This window comes from Zonotrichia albicollis, chromosome 3, assembly GCF_047830755.1.
Source record: "Zonotrichia albicollis isolate bZonAlb1 chromosome 3, bZonAlb1.hap1, whole genome shotgun sequence".
Taxonomy (NCBI): domain Eukaryota; kingdom Metazoa; phylum Chordata; class Aves; order Passeriformes; family Passerellidae; genus Zonotrichia; species Zonotrichia albicollis.
Window position 1 is genome coordinate 14,906,330 of NC_133821.1, and position 17,836 is coordinate 14,924,165.

The 17,836-nt window shown below is 37.2% G+C and overlaps 1 protein-coding gene across 14 annotated transcripts in view; it reads left to right on the top strand.

Annotated features, from left to right (window-relative positions):
- CDC42BPA (CDC42 binding protein kinase alpha) overlaps positions 1–17,836 on the top strand; it is a 186,760-nt gene that overhangs the window by 127,356 nt on the left and 41,568 nt on the right. For 7 of the 14 annotated variants that reach the window (XM_014268141.3, XM_014268142.3, XM_014268134.3 and 4 more), the window contains 7 exons: positions 772–896; positions 7,692–7,797; positions 8,393–8,541; positions 9,637–9,728; positions 12,259–12,335; positions 13,469–13,516; positions 17,237–17,275. In XM_014268141.3, the coding sequence (XP_014123616.1) occupies positions 772–896; positions 7,692–7,797; positions 8,393–8,541; positions 9,637–9,728; positions 12,259–12,335; positions 13,469–13,516; positions 17,237–17,275 (636 nt within the window). The remainder of the gene's footprint in view (positions 1–771; positions 897–7,691; positions 7,798–8,392; positions 8,542–9,636; positions 9,729–12,258; positions 12,336–13,468; positions 13,517–17,236; positions 17,276–17,836) is intronic. The other 7 variants (XM_014268136.3, XM_005488465.4, XM_014268137.3 and 4 more) reach the window with 4 other exon arrangements.

Below are 17,836 nucleotides of genomic sequence, written 5' to 3' on the forward strand. Positions count from 1 at the left end.
AGCAGGCTTTCCTATAAAGTCTATCTGGTCTCTGATTCCAATTTGACTCTCTGAATAATTATTTAACATAATGAAGGTTTAGTTCCCAATACCAGCTTGGGTTAGCTGTGGCTTTTGTCTTGCAGAATGTGCCTGTATGAATGACAGCAATTTGAATGAGAGGGGTTAATTGCTAGGTATAACATATTGTACATGGCATGGAGATGTGCATTTAATTTCAATTTCCCTGTCTGCAAGTAAGTCAAATGAAAAATAAGGGAATGTGAGACACCTGGAGAATCTCAGGACTGTCTCATGCCTGTATCTGTTCAGTCTCTCTCTCCATGGTTACTAAACAAGGGAGAGGTTCAACAGTCTTATCTGAGCCATAACAAATTTTTATGCCTTTTCTTTGCTCTTCTAGCGTAAATTTTTCTATACAGAACATTCCACACCTATATGGTGCAAAGCAGAAACCTTCTAAGAGTTTTGCAGGTATTTGGAGACTTAATTCTCAGAAAACTCATTAAATTGATAGAGTAAAAATGTTGTTCAAGTCCTTAAAAGTGGCTTTTCAGTACAGCTAAGGTTATACAAGAAGAGATTTTTATAGAAGGTTATATAAGAAAATATTCTGGTTTTTAATGTTACATTATGTTTATTGTTTTGACCAGTACCGTTTTATAAAGCAGATGCAAGGTGTGGGAGAGGGGAGCACGTGGTTTTGAGTCTGCACAGAGATGGAGTCACAGCAGTTTACACTTTTAAGGAGTTGTTTAAAATTTCCTTCAGCTCACCACCATGTTTGAGAGGCTGAGTATGAATAATCGGCAGCTGGAGGAAGAGATGAGAGACCTGGCTGATAAGAAGGAGTCTGTGGCTCACTGGGAGGCCCAAATCACTGAGATCATCCAGTGGTGAGTGCTCTGCTCTCCTGGCATGACAGAAATCCCTCAGCATGTGGTGGGGCTGGTGCTGAGTTCTCGTCTTTGCACATGGCACTTGCAAGTGCTGAGGTGAAACCTCGCGCCCGTCTGGGATTCTGCTGTGGTTTTGGCTGAGATTTTAATAACATGCAAATCCAGAAAACTGTGTTCCTCCTTAAAGAGTGAAAGTGTCTCACCAAATAGAGCTTTTCAAAGTGCAGAAGAATGATGGCCTTTGGGTGTGGCTTGTGGCTGTGGAAGAATGCTGAAAGGAATCATGTGCTGAGCTCACGCCTCCGAGAGGGAGCAAGCCTGGGAAAAGCAGTGCCTGAGTGTTTGTGTCTCAGCTTTAATTTCCTTCATCTGCTTGGCATGTGGCAGAATGAAACAAATACAGTGCAACTTTTATGTGATTTTTTTACAAGGAGAGTATTTGAGACTGTACCACAAATCCAGTCAAGTGATGTTTGTAATGGTACTTTTGCTAAATAATGATGTTATCTTTATATAGTCGTCTGTCCAATTCTATTAAATTAAAGAGAAGGAAAGAAAGGTTGAAACTACTAAGAGAAAAAGATTGTGTATTCTGAGTTTTTCATCTATCTTTATTTTTCCTCTTCATGCCTGTTTATCTCTCCTCACCTTTAATGGTCCGTTGCAGTGTTTCACATCTACAAAACCAATTTACATTCAGACATTTTGCTTTACAGATCATCCACTTCTAGGAAGACTTTATCATGATATACTAGTGTTTTTCTGTTACTGATTGATTATTCCCTCCCCCTGTTTTTCCTGTTTTAGTGGAAAAAAAAAAATCTAATTTGTTGTGCCCAGGCAAGAATGGGAAACATTATTTTGGAGAAACCCAGTTTGGTATTGTTGTTCTGTTACTTCAGTTTTGTTGTCCAGATATAGGGAAGTTTGGCTTTTCAATAGTGCCATGTGAGTATATAACAAGGCATAAGGGCCATGCTCTGGGTTTCCAGTGTGTTTTAAACAATATTTGTTGCATGAAAGTATGTAATACTGATCTGTCTTATGAAATCCAGTTTGTCTCAAGGCATTGTATTTGTAGCAGAAGTTAAAAAAATGTAAAGGGTCCACTTTGTGTGTGTGTTCCTTTTAATTTTTTTCTCTCATAAGGGTGATAGTAGTGGACAACCTGAGTCACAAAAATTTTTTTAAAAAATATTTAACTGGTAGTTTAAACAGCTTTTAATTTCTGGCCAATTCAAAATGTTTATTCAGGAAAAAAAATCAAGGTAACAAGTGAGACAAGTCTGTAATTTCACATTTCTTATTTCTTTAAGGTAGTGCTTATGTGTCATATTTCACCTAGGTAATCAAGCACGATTTTTCAGATTTACATGTGAAAACTCATATAACTTGGCAGTTATATGAAAAGACAAATCAGAATTAATTGTGGATTGTTCCACTTAGAGCAATATAAAAATGTACCAACAGCCATTAAGAATGTACCTTCTCCTTTACTTTATGAGAGTGTTTAATATTTTAAGATGTATTACTGATGTGGTTCAGGCAAATGATAAAGCATTTTTTATGTTAGGGATGTCACTGTAAAAGGGTAAAAGGGTTTGGGCTTCAGTTTTTTATCATCTCTCAAGATACTTAGTGAAAAAAAATTAGGAACATGCAAGACAACTTTCTGAATGACAAGCATCATTTTACTGATCCCTTATGATAATATAGTGTCTTCTAAATACTACAGAACTAAAAATTAAAAAATTATGTGAAAAGGAAAAAATAGAAGTACTGAGGGCAAACATTAAGAGAATTTTAAGAGTCTGGTTTGGTTCCAGGTTTTCATCACTAAACACATCTCAGTTTTCCCTCCATACTTTTCTCTGCTTATGTTAAATTTTTTCAGCTATGTGAGGCCTTATCTTAGGTCACATTTTTTCCTTGTTATGTTTAGATTTTTCCATGTGTTACTCAGACAATCTAGTCATGTCCATCTGCTGTTCTTAGAATTCAGCACTGAAACTAGGCCCTTCTCTGGGGACCATGGCTGCTATAAGAAGTATTTAGGCATCCATTATAATAAATATTTTAAATGAACAAAACCTCCACCTAATTTTGGAGAAAACTGGTCTTATTTAATCACTCACAAGCCTGTGTTTTCCTCATAGGAACATGCAATTCAAGTCTGTACCTGTCCACAACTGCAGTGTGACAATGGAATGTCTTGGTGCTAGCAAAGTAGGGGAGAATTTGTGGGCTCCCTCTTCAAAACTTAATGGATTGCTCACACAATATTGCATTAAAATATGTGTTTTGGGTGCATTATTTCCAGAAAGGATAGGAGGTAGTAGAAGGAATCAGTTACTGGATTTGTGAGCAGTTTGCTCAGCAGCCTGTAGTAGTTCAAGGGACTTTTAGCCCTGTTTGGGGTAACACAAGCCCAAGAAGCCCCTAAATTCTTTTAAATGCTTTGCCATCCAAAGGATACCTCTCAAGAAATTCTTTTGAATTCACACTTTGGATGGTTAAGATTTGTCACTTTCTTCATGATTCCTGGGACCCTTCTAAATTGCTATTTCTCTCAGATTTTTCAACTTGTGAATAATTCCAATAGCTTATCATGTTCCCTTTAACTTTTCCTTGCTTTCTTACTCAGCAATATTGCATCTTTAGGAATAATGTATGAAAACCTTTTAATCTTGCTGTTGCTCTCTCAAGATACCATAAACAAGACAGTATTTTAATATAAACACTTGAATCAGACTTTCACTGCAGATTCTATTGTGGGCTCAACAGACCCTCACGGATCATTCACCCTTAATGGAGCTATTATATTGACGAGTTTATATTAGCCAAATCACTCATCATTCCTTGACAAGAGTAAGAAATATTGAGGCTTTTATAGTGGGCTGTAAATTTTCCTGTGGGAGATGGGAAAGAGATTAATTGCACTGGAGGTTAATGCAGTCACTTGACAAAGGAATATTTTAAATGTTCTGTGCCATGCAGAAAGGAGGTCACTGGAAATCTTGGTAGTGATTCCCAGTGTACTTGGCAAGAATCCTGACTTGGGAGGGGTTAATCTAACCTAGTTGCACAAGTCCTGAGGTAGACAACTCAATAAATCCCATTTATTCCCATTCTACTCTAGAGGTTTGGTTTGCTCACCACAGGTTGAAAAGGAAACCTACACAACTCATATCAGATGGATAATTTTGTGTCCTTGAGTATATTTATGTGGATGAGCTAAATCCTGCCAGTTTTACCTATAGAGTGAATGCTAGGCTTAGATTCAGCTGTCACAGTTGTTTACCACAATATTTAGTTAATATTTTCCTTATCACCAAGATTTTTTTGTGCTGTTGTTGGTTTTATCTTAATTGACCTCATTGAAAAAAACCCCAACACAAAACCACTATCAAAAGGAGAAAGAAAAAAAGTACCAACTGCTCCCTCACAACACTTCTAAACCAAATTAAACCTAAAAAAGCCCCAAGATTTGGGTTGGGGTTTTTTGGTTGTTTTAAAGTCTGTTTGCTCTCAGAAAAAAAAAAAAACCAAAAAAAAAAAAACCAAAAAAAAAAACAATAACCCACACACAAATTGTGAACAAAATACAGCAAAAATTCTGTGCATCTTCAAAAAATTCTGTGCATCTTCAACTGTTGAGAAACTCAAATAATGTAAAATTCTGAGATGTGCTGTGTTTGAGTTACAAATAGTCAGAAGTTAATTATCTCTAAAATAGAAATTCTGGAGGGCAGGGTAAAATTTCAGGGCTTGGGAGCAGAGGGAAGTGTTAAAAATTTTTAGAGAGGTATTTTTAAAAAAACAGATTTTATTGGAGACACCAGGGGAAAAATTAAAAATTGAGTTAGAGACCTCTAGCATACTGGTACAACAATAGACATTTAAAAGCATTGAGAGACTAGAGGAGTCATGACTGTCAGATTTCCTTGGCATTTTTAAATCAGGTTAAACAGAGCTTGGTGTAAAACACCAGGGCTTTAAGACCACTTCTGTTGAGCAAAATTCTTTAGTCCTCTGGGTCCGTTTTGTATTGTAACTTCCTGAGCATCCTGACAAACACCATACAGGTAGCAGCCAGTGGTTATGGGAAGGTTCTCAGGATGTTGGCTCCAGCCAAAAAGTTAAATTTAATTTTACAGGAATTTGCTCTTCTGGGCTCTTCGCGTTGAGGAACTAAATTTGCAAGGGCAATTACATTGAAAACAGAACAGTTAATCCAAATTTTCAGTAAAGAAAGAAGTGACTGGGTGAAACCTGAAGAACTTTTCTTCCTTTGGGCTCTTGCTGTGCTTGTCATTGCTCTCTGTCAAAATGAGCACAAGGAGAACAGCATTAGTCAGAGTTAATTTGCCATTCTTGCACTTTTTTACTTTAATTTTAACTTTTAAAGCCTACCAAGTGGAACAACCCAGCAAAACAGTAACAAATAAAAAAGCTCCAAGGGGTCTTGGGTCCGCATAATCTTTAATAACACATGCCATTATTGAGAGAATTTTGCCATCTAGTGGACAACAAAACCACCTCAGTTCCCAATGGTACTGCTTTAATTTGCAGAGCTTGAGGAGTTCCCTTGAATTCAGTATAGATATTTGTAAATATTTACTTTATATTTTCATTTTCTAGATTTCTGCTTGTCTGTGGAACATCGTTTTTGAGGTTTTTTTTCATGAGCAGCTTTCCAGCATTTGGAGCCTGAGGGCTCTGTGTACCCTAAATCAAATAACTGAAATATTTCCTCACCTTCCATCAGGAAGGATCTGTGACATCATAAAATTGGATATAGAAATTGGGCCCTTTTTTTCTGCAAAGATTTTATGTGTCATTAAAAATAGAGAAAATTAGATGCTGATTCCTAGATCTCCTCATACATCAACTCTTGAGGGCCTCACATTATTTTTATTTCTGCTGAAGCTTTTATCTTTTTACAGTGTATTTAATTATGCACCCACTCCCTCCAAAAAGCATCTTTAGCTACTTCTCACATCTTTTCCCCACTGTTACAGCTTAAGTGGTTTGTGTAGGCTCAGATTAGCTTTATCAGATTGTCAAAATGTGTTATCCACAATGTTATGGGAAAAGAAGTTGTTATGTGACTTCCACTGAGTTCTGATGTACCTTGGGAAAAACAGTGACTCATTAATGTAAAAACTCTCACTGACTTTTTGTAGTCAGGACATGTAGGGTTTCCCTAGATTCTTCCCCACCTCTTGAACTAAATTATAAGCAGGAGACAAAGAAATGAAGGCCCAATAAATGTTTCTGTTTTCATGTCTGGTGTGAGATTTGTGGAAAATGGTTGCTAATTTTTGTTTTGGCTCCTCTGTGTTACAGTAGTCTCTCTTCCTTAAATAAGCTTTAAACTGCACACCCAAAAGTCACCACAACCTGCAGATATTTAGCCTGTGGCTTTCATGTTGTGATCTTGTCCTAAGGCCACTGTGGGAAAGCTCTTCAGTTCCTCCCTTGCCCATAACAGTTCAGAGTGTGTGCTCCATGTCTTCCTTGCCTCCTGGCACCTATCTGTAAATCTGTGTTGAAACTTGCAAGCAGCACGATTTCCATGTTCTGTGTGTGTGGAACCCTGGAGTATCAACCAAAAAAACTTACATTGCCTTGTAGTCACAAAGGGACTCCCTTCCTGCTGGTAGGTCACTGCTGCAAGACACCATCAGCCGTCTGGAGAATTCTCATCTCCAGTCCAACAAACTTAGGGTTAGAGTTACTTTAAAAGATCAGGAAGCAAGGATAAGTTAACTCTCATGAAACAGAAAAAATATGTTGCCACTTCAGTATATTTTATTTAAAGCTATTTGAGGTTCAGTGCTTTGTGCAGATCCTAAACATTTCATTGTTTGGTGTTGATAAGACTGAACTGTAATCGAGCTGTGGTGTTGCCCTGCAGCTCAGGAACTTGCATAGGGCCTGGTGGTGCAGAGCTGGGATTGGTCTTCTGTGGGCAAAATGAACATATTTAGAGCCAGGCATATAAGGAAATGAGGTGGGAGGGATGGTGTTGGTTTTCTTCTGTTTGTTTGTTTTAGGTTTTTCATAAGTTACTTAGTTTCAGTGAGTTAATTTTTTTAGCAACTTTCTATGTTAACACCTGAGGCAAAGTGAAGAAAGAACCTTCTGTTGTGATTAATCAGAGAAAGTTGTTGTTCTTTCTTTGTAACTGATGATCAAAGAATCTGAAAAACAGGCATGTCTCCTCCTTGTTGTCTTTACACTCAGAAAACTTGTCTGGATAGAAAACAAGCTTGGTGGATGAGAGAGCCTCTTCTGGCTTATGCTGTTTAATAATGTTGAAAGTAGACTCTCCCTGTTTAATTAGCACTTTTTGAAGTAACATCACTGTTCCACTGCTAGTTCTCATAGTCAATTGATTCAGTAAAGTTAACCACGAATTCCAATATTTTCTGGACAATAATTGTTAATTATTGGTTGTGAATTTTGTCTTAATTTACTCCCTAAAAATAGGTTGAAAGATTTCTTTCTCAGAGTCTCAATTTCAGATAGATGATAGGTAGTACTTCAATTTTCAGTCTGTCTTAGTGATGCATATTGTTTAATGGAACTCCACAAAGCAGCAAAGAATCAGTTCTGTGTGGTTTTCTGTTTGGGCTTTTGTTGTTATTGTTTTTATCCTTATGTTTTATGATTCTTTTTGTATTGTGTATTTATCTGTTTCTGATTGTTGGTTTGTTGAAGAGACTTCTGTTTTTTCTTTAGATTCTTTGGTTGAAACACCTTATTTTTTCTTATGTAATCATTTAGGGTAAGCGATGAAAAAGATGCTCGAGGTTATCTTCAAGCCTTGGCCTCTAAAATGACAGAAGAGCTGGAAGCCCTGAGGAACTCCAGTTTGGGAGCAAGAGCTACAGTAAGACTTTACTTCCATATGTCAGGAGGTTTTTTGTTTGAAAAAAACACTGATTTTCAATTTCAGCTGCAGCAATAATCTGTCTGTAGAGTCTATGGTAATTGAAAGTTAAACTTTCCTAGAGCTTCTGAATTACTGAATACCAGATTTATTGTTTATCAATTAATTAAACACCAAGATCTTTATAATGTGATTTTATCTATGTTACAGTTGAAGTAGCTACTTTATAATCAGATATGAATTTCTTGAAGGAAATCATGCTTTTGTTCATGAAAACCTTCAAGTCTTTCACTTTTGAAACAAGTGAACACTTGGATGTCCTTTGTAGCTGTCATCTGAATTGAGGCACATCAAAACCAGATTTCAAAAAATCTCTTTGCTTTTGAGATCAGCATAAAACATAAATTTTGTTACTTGAGTTCAGAAATACTACTGCTAACACTACTCTTAATTTTAGATTATTTTGGAATTAATGTACTCTTGCATTAAGGACATAATAGACTGGCAAATGTAGTTGTTGAAGGTAGTTACATTCCTCATGTTCAGTTTCCTTTCCTCTTACTCTTTCTAATCTGATTTCTTGGTTCTTTCCTAGGACATGCCCTGGAAGATGAGGCGCTTTGCAAAGCTGGACATGTCTGCAAGGCTGGAGCTCCAGTCTGCTCTTGATGCTGAAATCCGAGCCAAACAGGCTATTCAGGATGAACTGAACAAAGTCAAAGCTTCCTGCATCTCTACAGAGTGGTAAGACTCAATTGTTTCATGCAAATTTACTTCAGTACCTCCCAGGAAATGTCATCAAATCATTGTTTTATCTGCCTTGTCTGTGGAAATTTGATCACCCAGATGAGAAAAAAACCCAACGTCTCTCTTTGTTGTTTGAACAGCTGAGCACTTCCTGGGGAAAGTTCAGATCTTGAAGACTTTCAGAGGGAACACATTCTCTTTTAATATGATTTCTCCTAGTTGTGATAACAAATCCAAATCCATAGTTTGGGTTTGTGTCTTAGAGTATATTGTTTTTCATTCTGCTGATAGCTGCACTGGGTTAGCTGACTAAAATTAATTATTGCATACTGATTTGCACAGGAAGAAATAATAATGGTTAATGGACTATTAGGAATTCTTTTATTCCTTCTTCAGACCTCTCTCTTTCTCACTTCTGCCTCACCACCCCACAACAGAATTTATTCTGAGTTATGTAATGCCTGAAGTCATTCCATTTTTAGGTGTCCAGCTTCAGCATTGCTGGGTTTTTGCAGCTTTTAGGAAAGCAGTAGGACAGAGCTGAGATCCAGGTGTGTTACCTGTAAAATGGGAACATCTGGTTCACCTGCCTTGAATGTTTTTCAGGCCAGGTAATGTGATGACAGGCAGCATTGGAAGTCCTATAAGAACAGAAGAACCAGTGTTTGCTTTGACAGACAAGAATGAGAAATGTGCTGAAATTGCAGAGTAGAATTACCTCTCAGCTGGAAGTCAGAAAGCACTGAAACAACTAACTGTAAAGGAACTGAGAAAAAAAATAGGTCAGCTGAATCTATTACTATCACAGGTACTTAATTAGCAAATAATTAAATTTTAATGAGAACCAGGACTTTCTAAAACATAAAAATACATATAGTCTTTTTTTCTCGTTCACATGGATACAAGCTCATTCAATTACTTAAAAATTAGAAACATGAAAAACATGAACCTATTGAACAGATAAATGGCTTTTTCCTGTAAACTGAAAAGGTCCCAGTAGATTTATTCAGGTGTTTGAAGACATCAGGAACAAGAGTGACTTGTATCTTGGGTTCTCAATACTTACATACATTTTTTTGTGTTCTTTTGAAGTAAATTGCAAGAATCTGAGAAGAAGAACATGGAGCTTTTGGCAGACATCGAAAGGCTGAAAAAGGAGACAGAAGAGCTTAGATCAGAAAAGGGTATGGCAACTGATATCCAAGTAAATAGTGTGTCACATTGGTGGGTGCATCTGATCAATCAAGTGTCACCTTGAAACTAAACTATGACACCAACATGTGGGCACGACACTTGTGTGTCAAGATGTACCCACAGTAGCTGCATTTGCACTTTTAACACCTGTAATAGGCCTCAGTTTTGTTGGTACCTTTGAAGCAGTAAGGTACAATTTGAGTTGAAGCTGCATTGTTTTTATTTGGCCTGTGTATAGTGATTTACTGCCAGAAAACTGTTAGAATATAGATATAATTCTAACCTTTTTTATGATGGGTGAAGGTATTTAGACATCAATAATGATCATAGTGTTGTTCATCTCTGAGTGTTTTGGGCCTGTCTACAGAGAGTAAACAACTGCAGAGGAATTCATAGCATTTGTTTGTTTCTGGGATAACTCCATGGACAGGCTTTGCAGCCACAGAGTGAGCAGTGTGGTCATGAGTGCTTTGCTGTGGTATTAAGAGCATGCTCTGGGGTTACTGTTGCATCTGTCCAATATTATTTTGCATTGTTGCTGGGAGAAGAGACCGTTTTTGGTAATTCTGCATTGAAAAAGAAAATTCGTTAGGAGTTGAATAATGATTTGGCTGATTCTTTGCAGTTTCTGTAGTAGCTCTAATATTTGTGTCTTATGAGGCACATGGGAAGAAGTATTTTTCAGGCCAAATGGAATTACCTAATTTTCAGTAGTTCTGTGAAGTCCAGAATTTAAATATCCTGGCAACAATTGCTGCATTGGGATGTCAAATATTGCTCAGCTTTTCCAACTTAATGGCTACTTGATCAATAAAGTATTAGAGTTTACGTTCATCTCCTATATATAGGCCTTCCAGTGCTGATTGACTAGTAAAAATAATTCAAACCTATACAGAGCATTAACAAATGGCTCCAGTTAGCAAATAAGACTTAGGGAATTGATACTCCCTCATCTTAATGCTTAGCACTGATACCAGGATTATTCTTCCTCCAAGTGCTTGGAGAGCAGCTCTTGATAGCACCTCCCTGGAGACAAAAATACTTTGTCATGTTTAGGTTTCATTTTTGTGTTTTAAATATTGTGCATGGTTACTTGACTTCTGAAATTTTCCTTTGTGTTAAATAATGTTGTGAATTTATAATTCATATTTTACCATATATTTTTCCAGTGTTGAAAACCTTATTGTTCTGGTGAAATAAACATTTACTCTTTGCTGAAAAGAAACAAGCAAAAAAAGTACTGTTCAAGGAAACATTAGTCATATTTCTTAACAGAATTATGTTAGTAATATTCTGCTGCAATTATTCAGATAGTCTGATAGAAATGCACCTTAATCTACATCATTACTACCTTTGATTTGGTTTTCTCTCAAAAGAAGAAATATATTGCTGTTCGAATTATGAACTGTATAGAAGATTCAAATGTAGTCAGGGTACAGTGGTAGAGTAACTTGCCGTGTGTGAAAATTGATTTCTAGGAAGGGATTGTTTGCATTAGCACCTAATCCTTTCCTGTTTATAAATATATTTCAGAAATTCAAACCGGTGAGGAAATGATTTCTGAGAGTATTCCATAAAGTTGGTGGTAGTTTGAAAATTTGCTTTATTATTTTACTGTGATTTCAGTGTATTTATATTTTAAAGAGCAAAGTGTCCTTTGCAACTTTATTTGCAGCGGGTTATATTTAGAACATACAGATATGGCTAATTAGAGCAAGACACTGACATTTTTAAAAAGAAATAGGTAACTTCTGATAGCATCATTATTTTGAGATGCACACAGTCCTGCAGGCTCTGGTCATAATAAATACATATGTGTATGTGCATATATAGCATGTTTATAGCATTGAGAAGAATAGAGTTCATACACATCTGTGAAATATAAACACCCACACAGCACCTTGAATTAGAAAAGAAGAAGAAATAAAAAAATATCAATTGGAGCAAGTTAAAGTAAGAGCTGAGGTGTGGCAGCCCCTGCAGCTCCAGGGGATGCAGCGTTCCTGCTCCATCGCTTCAGTGTGTGACAGAAACCTCTGAAACCTCCCCCAGGATTGTGCAGCTGCTGGGCACTCAGCAGGGAGAGGTGGCAGGCACAGAACATGGTCCAAGGAACCCATCTGGTTTGGAAATGCCATGCTTTTTTTGGCTCCAGCTGTCCTACCACGGTGGGACATGCCACGTGTCACCAGGGCAGGGTGGCACCTGCTGGATTAGCGTGTGGTGCAGATGGACATGGGCACCTTACAAACCAGTGCCCTCTGCGTAACAGACATGGACACAGAGTGTGTTTCCACATGGAGCTCACACCACACACATCCTAGCTTGGGAAAGGTTGATTAAACACATGCTTGTCCATTTAAAAAATCATTTACTCTGGAAAATAAACCAAATGTGCAGCTTATTTCAAAACACGTAGGTGCTTCAGGTGGACACTCAAAATTCTGATTCAGCAAGGCAAAGGTCCTCCATGAGAAGGTCTTATTTTCTGTAGCTTATAAACCTGCTGCTGTTTTCTAGGTGTAAAGCACCAAGACTCACAGAATTCTTTCTTGGCATTTTTGAATGCGCCTACCTCTGCTCTGGATCAATTTGAAGTAAGTGCACAGCTATTCTAACTCACTCACTGGAACTGCTGTTGTGTGCAGGTCCTGTGCATATTTGCTGAGGGTTTGCTCCTGTATTTTAATTGTATTGCAGCAATCATATTTGTGTATAATAATTATTTATCATTTACAGTGCTGGCTATCTTCTCTTGAATGCTTGTAATCACAGTGAATTCTGTCTCAAACCTTGAATGCAGAAATTTGCCTGATTTTGCAGTGAACATGAAAAGCGTAGTTTTTCAAATGGCTTTTCTTTGTATTTAAAAAATGCTAAGTAATGCAGGCAGTGGTTTGGTAAAAACAAGAAAATACCAAATCATCCTTGATTGTATCCCATTAAGTCATTAGTACTGTTTATTAGGTTGTTTTCATCATCTGTTCTTTTACACAGATCTGTTAAATCCAGATAATTGTTACTCATTTCCTCTCCACAGATCCTTTTATTTAAAAAATGAATGTGTTTCATACCTTTGTCACTTCTAAACAAAAGACCAGAATAGGTAGAAAGCCTGGCAGGAAAAAAATTAAACCATGTGATACATTTATTATCTTCTTTTCTAATCAACAGTGAGCAAAGCATCATCTTTCTTTTAAAAGAACAGCTGAGGTGAAATATTGGTCAAACTGAATTCAGAGGATACAAGGCACCACCTTTACAGTTAGACATTAATCTAAAGTTTGCCCAGTTTTTCCTGATGCAAATACAACATCATCACAGTTAGCTATGAAAGAGCATAAGTCCCTGCTGTTACTGCTGTCCCAAAATTCTCTTTTCATTATGTGTTCACTAATTCATTGTTCTCTCTTGAAGTCCTCACAATTAACATAGTTTTTAAAATTCCTTTGTAATAATTTATCTTATAAATTACTTTCAGTATAAGAATCCTGTTGAGAGTATAGCAATAATACTTTATTGAGTAAATGCTGTAAAAACACTGGTTTCTTTACAGATGGTACGTTAATTGTCTATGAAAGGCAATTAATGAAAACGTACTGAGGTAATTATTACTGCCACTGGTGATTTACAGTTCTTTATTTTTGCACTTTTATTTATACCGAACAGTTTTCTTCATCCTTTTCTTTCTCTCTCTCTCTTTTTTTTACTGCTGTGTTCATTAAAATAGGATTCCTTTTCCTCCTCTTCATCCTCATTGATTGATTTTATGGATGACGTAAGTCTGATTTTCAACCCAGTAAATCCCTCAATAACAGATCACTTGATTGATTTGGAATATTCAAACATTAATGCAGTCAACCTAAAAAAATCTGCACATGCAGTGGAGAGCAAAGTATTTCTGTAATAGCACTCTTACACCTATTTCTATGAATAGGTGTTTTGTTTTGAAATAAATGCTTTTCTTTAGGTGCAGGTGAAGAATTCTTAATTGCAAACAGTTGTTTTCTGATGGGGAAAATCTGCTTTTAGGCCTTGTCTGTTGATATGGCCTGTAAAAAACAGTTCCAAAATCATCAGCACATTTATGTATTTAATTCTTTTGCTTCATATTATTCCTTTGTCATGAGTTGTTTCCATAAGTTTTCCAGTCACTTATCTTAAAAAGTTTCCCTTCCATACAGTTAACTTCTGTGTGCTAAAATAAAATTTTTTCTGGTTTTTAGCCTGCATTGTGCAAAGTCATTTTCATTATGACTGAAGTGAACTTACTACTTTCTATTGCCATTTGATATGCAGGTTTTCTGTCAGGACTTTTAAATATTTAAACTGTTTAAATATTCCCACTAGTTAATTGCATACTAAGGGAATTGAGTTAAAAGCTAAGAATTGACTGCATTATATTTCTTCAAAACTGAAGTAGTAGGCCCGTAAAAGTAATTTTTAATAAAATTTTTGAAAGCCAGGTGTGTAGAGCCCCATTCATTACAGCTCTGTAGGAATAATTGTGTGTGTGTGTCTGTCTGTGCTCGTAGATGTGTTTTATATATTATACATATTTTACATCCATACATTCACACATATTTATACAAATGTGTTTAACACAGTGTAATCCCATTGGCATTGAAATTAGATAATATTGTTTGAGAAATCTCTGCTGTGTGAAGGGTGTAGCAAAGAGGATGAGGTAAATGGGCCTTTTGTGCTGCTTTCATTTCCTTTTACATACTCTGAAAAAAAGATTTTCTTCTGGATGCTTTTTCTCTGTAAATCAGGTTTATACCTCAGACAAAATGTCAAGGTTCATCTTTGGTGTCATAATAGAAGGCACTTCCCTGCTTTTTTGTATAGCATACAGAAAGCTTCTGGCTTGCTGATAGTTTCCTGTTGTGTAAATCCACAAAAACCAAATAATATTTATATTCTTTATCTGGATTAAAGAAAACATGTTCTGTGTTACCTAAGTATTAGGAGCACTTTGTTTGTAGCAGCAGGTTCTTGAACAGAAATTTATCTTTAAAAATATGTAAAACACTTCCTTAAACCCTATTAAAAGAGAAATAAAGGACGAATGTGGCAGTTACTGATAATGTTCTATTTTGCAAGGAGAAGCTTAGGACATGGATATTTTCCTGGTTACTCTCTAGTTAATTCTGAAGGACTTCAGTACTTTATTTCTTATTTATTGTTACTTGTTTTTCGGGTTTGTTTCATTTTTTTTTTTTTTTTTTGAGAAGGCAGCATTTTTTCCACAGGCATTTTGACAATTTTGTTTTTTTCTTTATGGAAGTGAGTAATTTTCAACTCGTTTCATAGCAATTCTTCTTGATTGGCCCGCCCAGATCAGATCTTTGCAGACCTTATAGTCCTTATAGGCTCAGATATTAATATTTATATTATTTGCCTGTAGTAAGCTTCCTGCACATGGAGTCAAACTTCCTCTGTTCCATCTTCAATTGGAGTCCAACAGGAGTGATTTTTTCCTCAGTTGCAGTGGGCAAAAGAAATCTCTGGGCTGGGCTGGCCAGGGGCTCATGTCTCTAACACCAAGGCAGAATTCTCTCTCATCTGACCAAACTGCAGAAAAAGTAGAGTTGGCTGCTCAAAGATGGGAAAAATACAAGACATTCTGACTTTGTTAGAAAGAGAGATAAAGCTGTTATCCGTGTTAGTAGATGAAAAGTAATGTCATTCAGTTGTGCTCTGAAAGTCAGTTCTGCATCTTTGATTTATTCGACAATCACTTGATTCATTTGTAGCATGATTTATAGGCTGAATTATCTAAATGAATGGTTATTTATGATTTAGATCATTGAGTTGGTTTCGTATCAATATATTAGATGGACTTAAATTAAAATAAGGCTGTTAAAACTCCCTGCCCACTGGCTGTGACCTCCATTCTGTTCCCAATGACTTTTATTGGCAGTGGTTACCTTGAAGGGCAGCATTTATTGCAGCATCTCCAGAAGAATTAATTTCTCAGTCAAACCTGGGAAGTCTGAGGGTTCATTGGGGTCTTTGTAAGGCCAAGGAAGAATTAGAAGTCCTTAGATCATTGCTGCAATATTGCATGGGGTTCAGGAAAGCCTCTCTTGTAATCAAGAACCCCAAGTAAGTATTTCTGTTGGCCTGGGTTGTTTCTTCAAACTTCATTAAGGAAGGACAGTGTGTGTGTAAAATAAAGTGCAGGTGCAGTTGCAAGGCATTCCTTGCAGGATCTCTGAAGTCTGTTCAGCACACAGATGTGCACACTGCACTGGGTTTCCCAGGGTGGGTATGTCTTGTGTGTCTGCCATCCAAATAACATAACTATTTATAGCACACTCTGAATGACTGGAGTTAATTCTAATTTTTCCAATGAGGAAAACAGTAGTTTTGCAATTTCTGCTGGCGAGAAATAAAAATAGATGTCCTGCTGCCTCTGTAGCCTGCAGATGCTGAGGAGAAAGTGGTAGCTCACTACTCACACGAGCAGCACTCACTGTTGGTTCCTGCCTGGAAAAGATGCGGGGTCAGGTTGGCAGAGCTGGTGCCTAAATCCTCTTGGCTGTGACAGCCCATGGGTTCAGAAACAATCCTGGTGTGTCCTCTGCACACAGGGGAGGAGGAGTCTGTTTGCAGTCCCTGAATTGCAGTCTGGGTGGGGAGGGAAGTCACCCCCAGTGACTGTGAGAGACTAAACCCTGCTGCTGTCTCCCCTGTGTCAGTGACACTGTCTGGGTGTTAGAAGTGTATGACAGTGGAAGTGTTGGGGTTTGTTGCTTTGCCAGGTGAATCTTTGTGAATCCCATTAGCTGTGGGAAGCAGTCAACTTGTTTTGTTTAAGGATGAATTTGTGGTTATTTCATAGCAATAAAATGGAATCCCATTTTTCCTTGTCAAAATTATTTTTCCCTCATGCTCAAAAATTCTATTTTTTGCCCTGTTACTAACACATTAGAAATTAGAAATAAATTTCTTAAGTCCTCCTGCAATCTGTCCTCACATGCAGTCCCCATGGGCTTTGCTAGACTAAACAAATCTGAGCTCTGCAAGTAGCCACAGAATAACAAATGGTGTTCTGAATTCTTATTATTGAACAGAATAAGTCATAGTGGTGTGTGGTGAGAGCCTTGACTTCACCTGCACGTTCATAATTGAGTAAATCTGGTTCATAATGATACTTTAAATTGGACATATTGTGCCTCCAATAGATGACTTTATTCATCTTGGTCAAAGCACAGAGATGCCAACTGCAAAGTAATGGTGCAGTGTAGTCTGCAGCTCTGCTGCTATTGTCCAGTGTAAGACTGTTGACTTGGAATAGCTGTTCCTTTTTTTTTTTTAATGTTTCTTCCTTTTTGTTAGCCCAGAATAGCTTGTTATTAAAATCCTTGTAACAGTGAACACGCCTGTGTGTGTCTAAACACTACCTGTGGAGATAGAGTGAGGAATTCTGAGGTGATGTATGTGTCACTGTTTGGTTTTGTAACATATTCTCCTCCTCTCTTTGTTAAAGCGCTCTCCTTCCTGTATTCCAGCTAACAAAGGCAGACGTGTAAGAGGCTGTCTTACTCTATGTGGCCCTTTATTTTTTGCCTGTTTTGTCCATGTTTAATGTATGGATCATGTATTTACCTCACTGCATGTCTTGTGCTGCTGCTGTTTGCTGCTGCTGCTGCTGTGCTTTCTGTTGTTTTACAGCCGTGGGCTCAAAGCTTTTGGATTATTTCATTTGGCAATCCTGTGAGCAGAATATCTCTGAAACTGGAGAAGATGCTTTGGGTGCTTTCTCATTTCCATGAACCCCATGGGCAGAATATCTCTGAAACTGGAGAAGATGCTTTGGGTACTTCCTGATTTTAATGTGAAAGTTCTGTGTGGAAGCTGATCAGGCAGATGCAGGTTGGGAAGATGAGCAAGCATCAAATGAGATCCTGTTTGTTTCCTTGCCCTTAACAGAACGCACATGTTAAGTCATGGGAATTGCCCATAGAAGGTCAAAATTTGGCATTTGGGGAGAACATCACAGCAAATGATAGAAAATATCACAGTATAAAGATAAAAATGAAGTGGGGAGTTGAGTAAATGGAGCATCAAGGAGGATAGGAAAAATTGG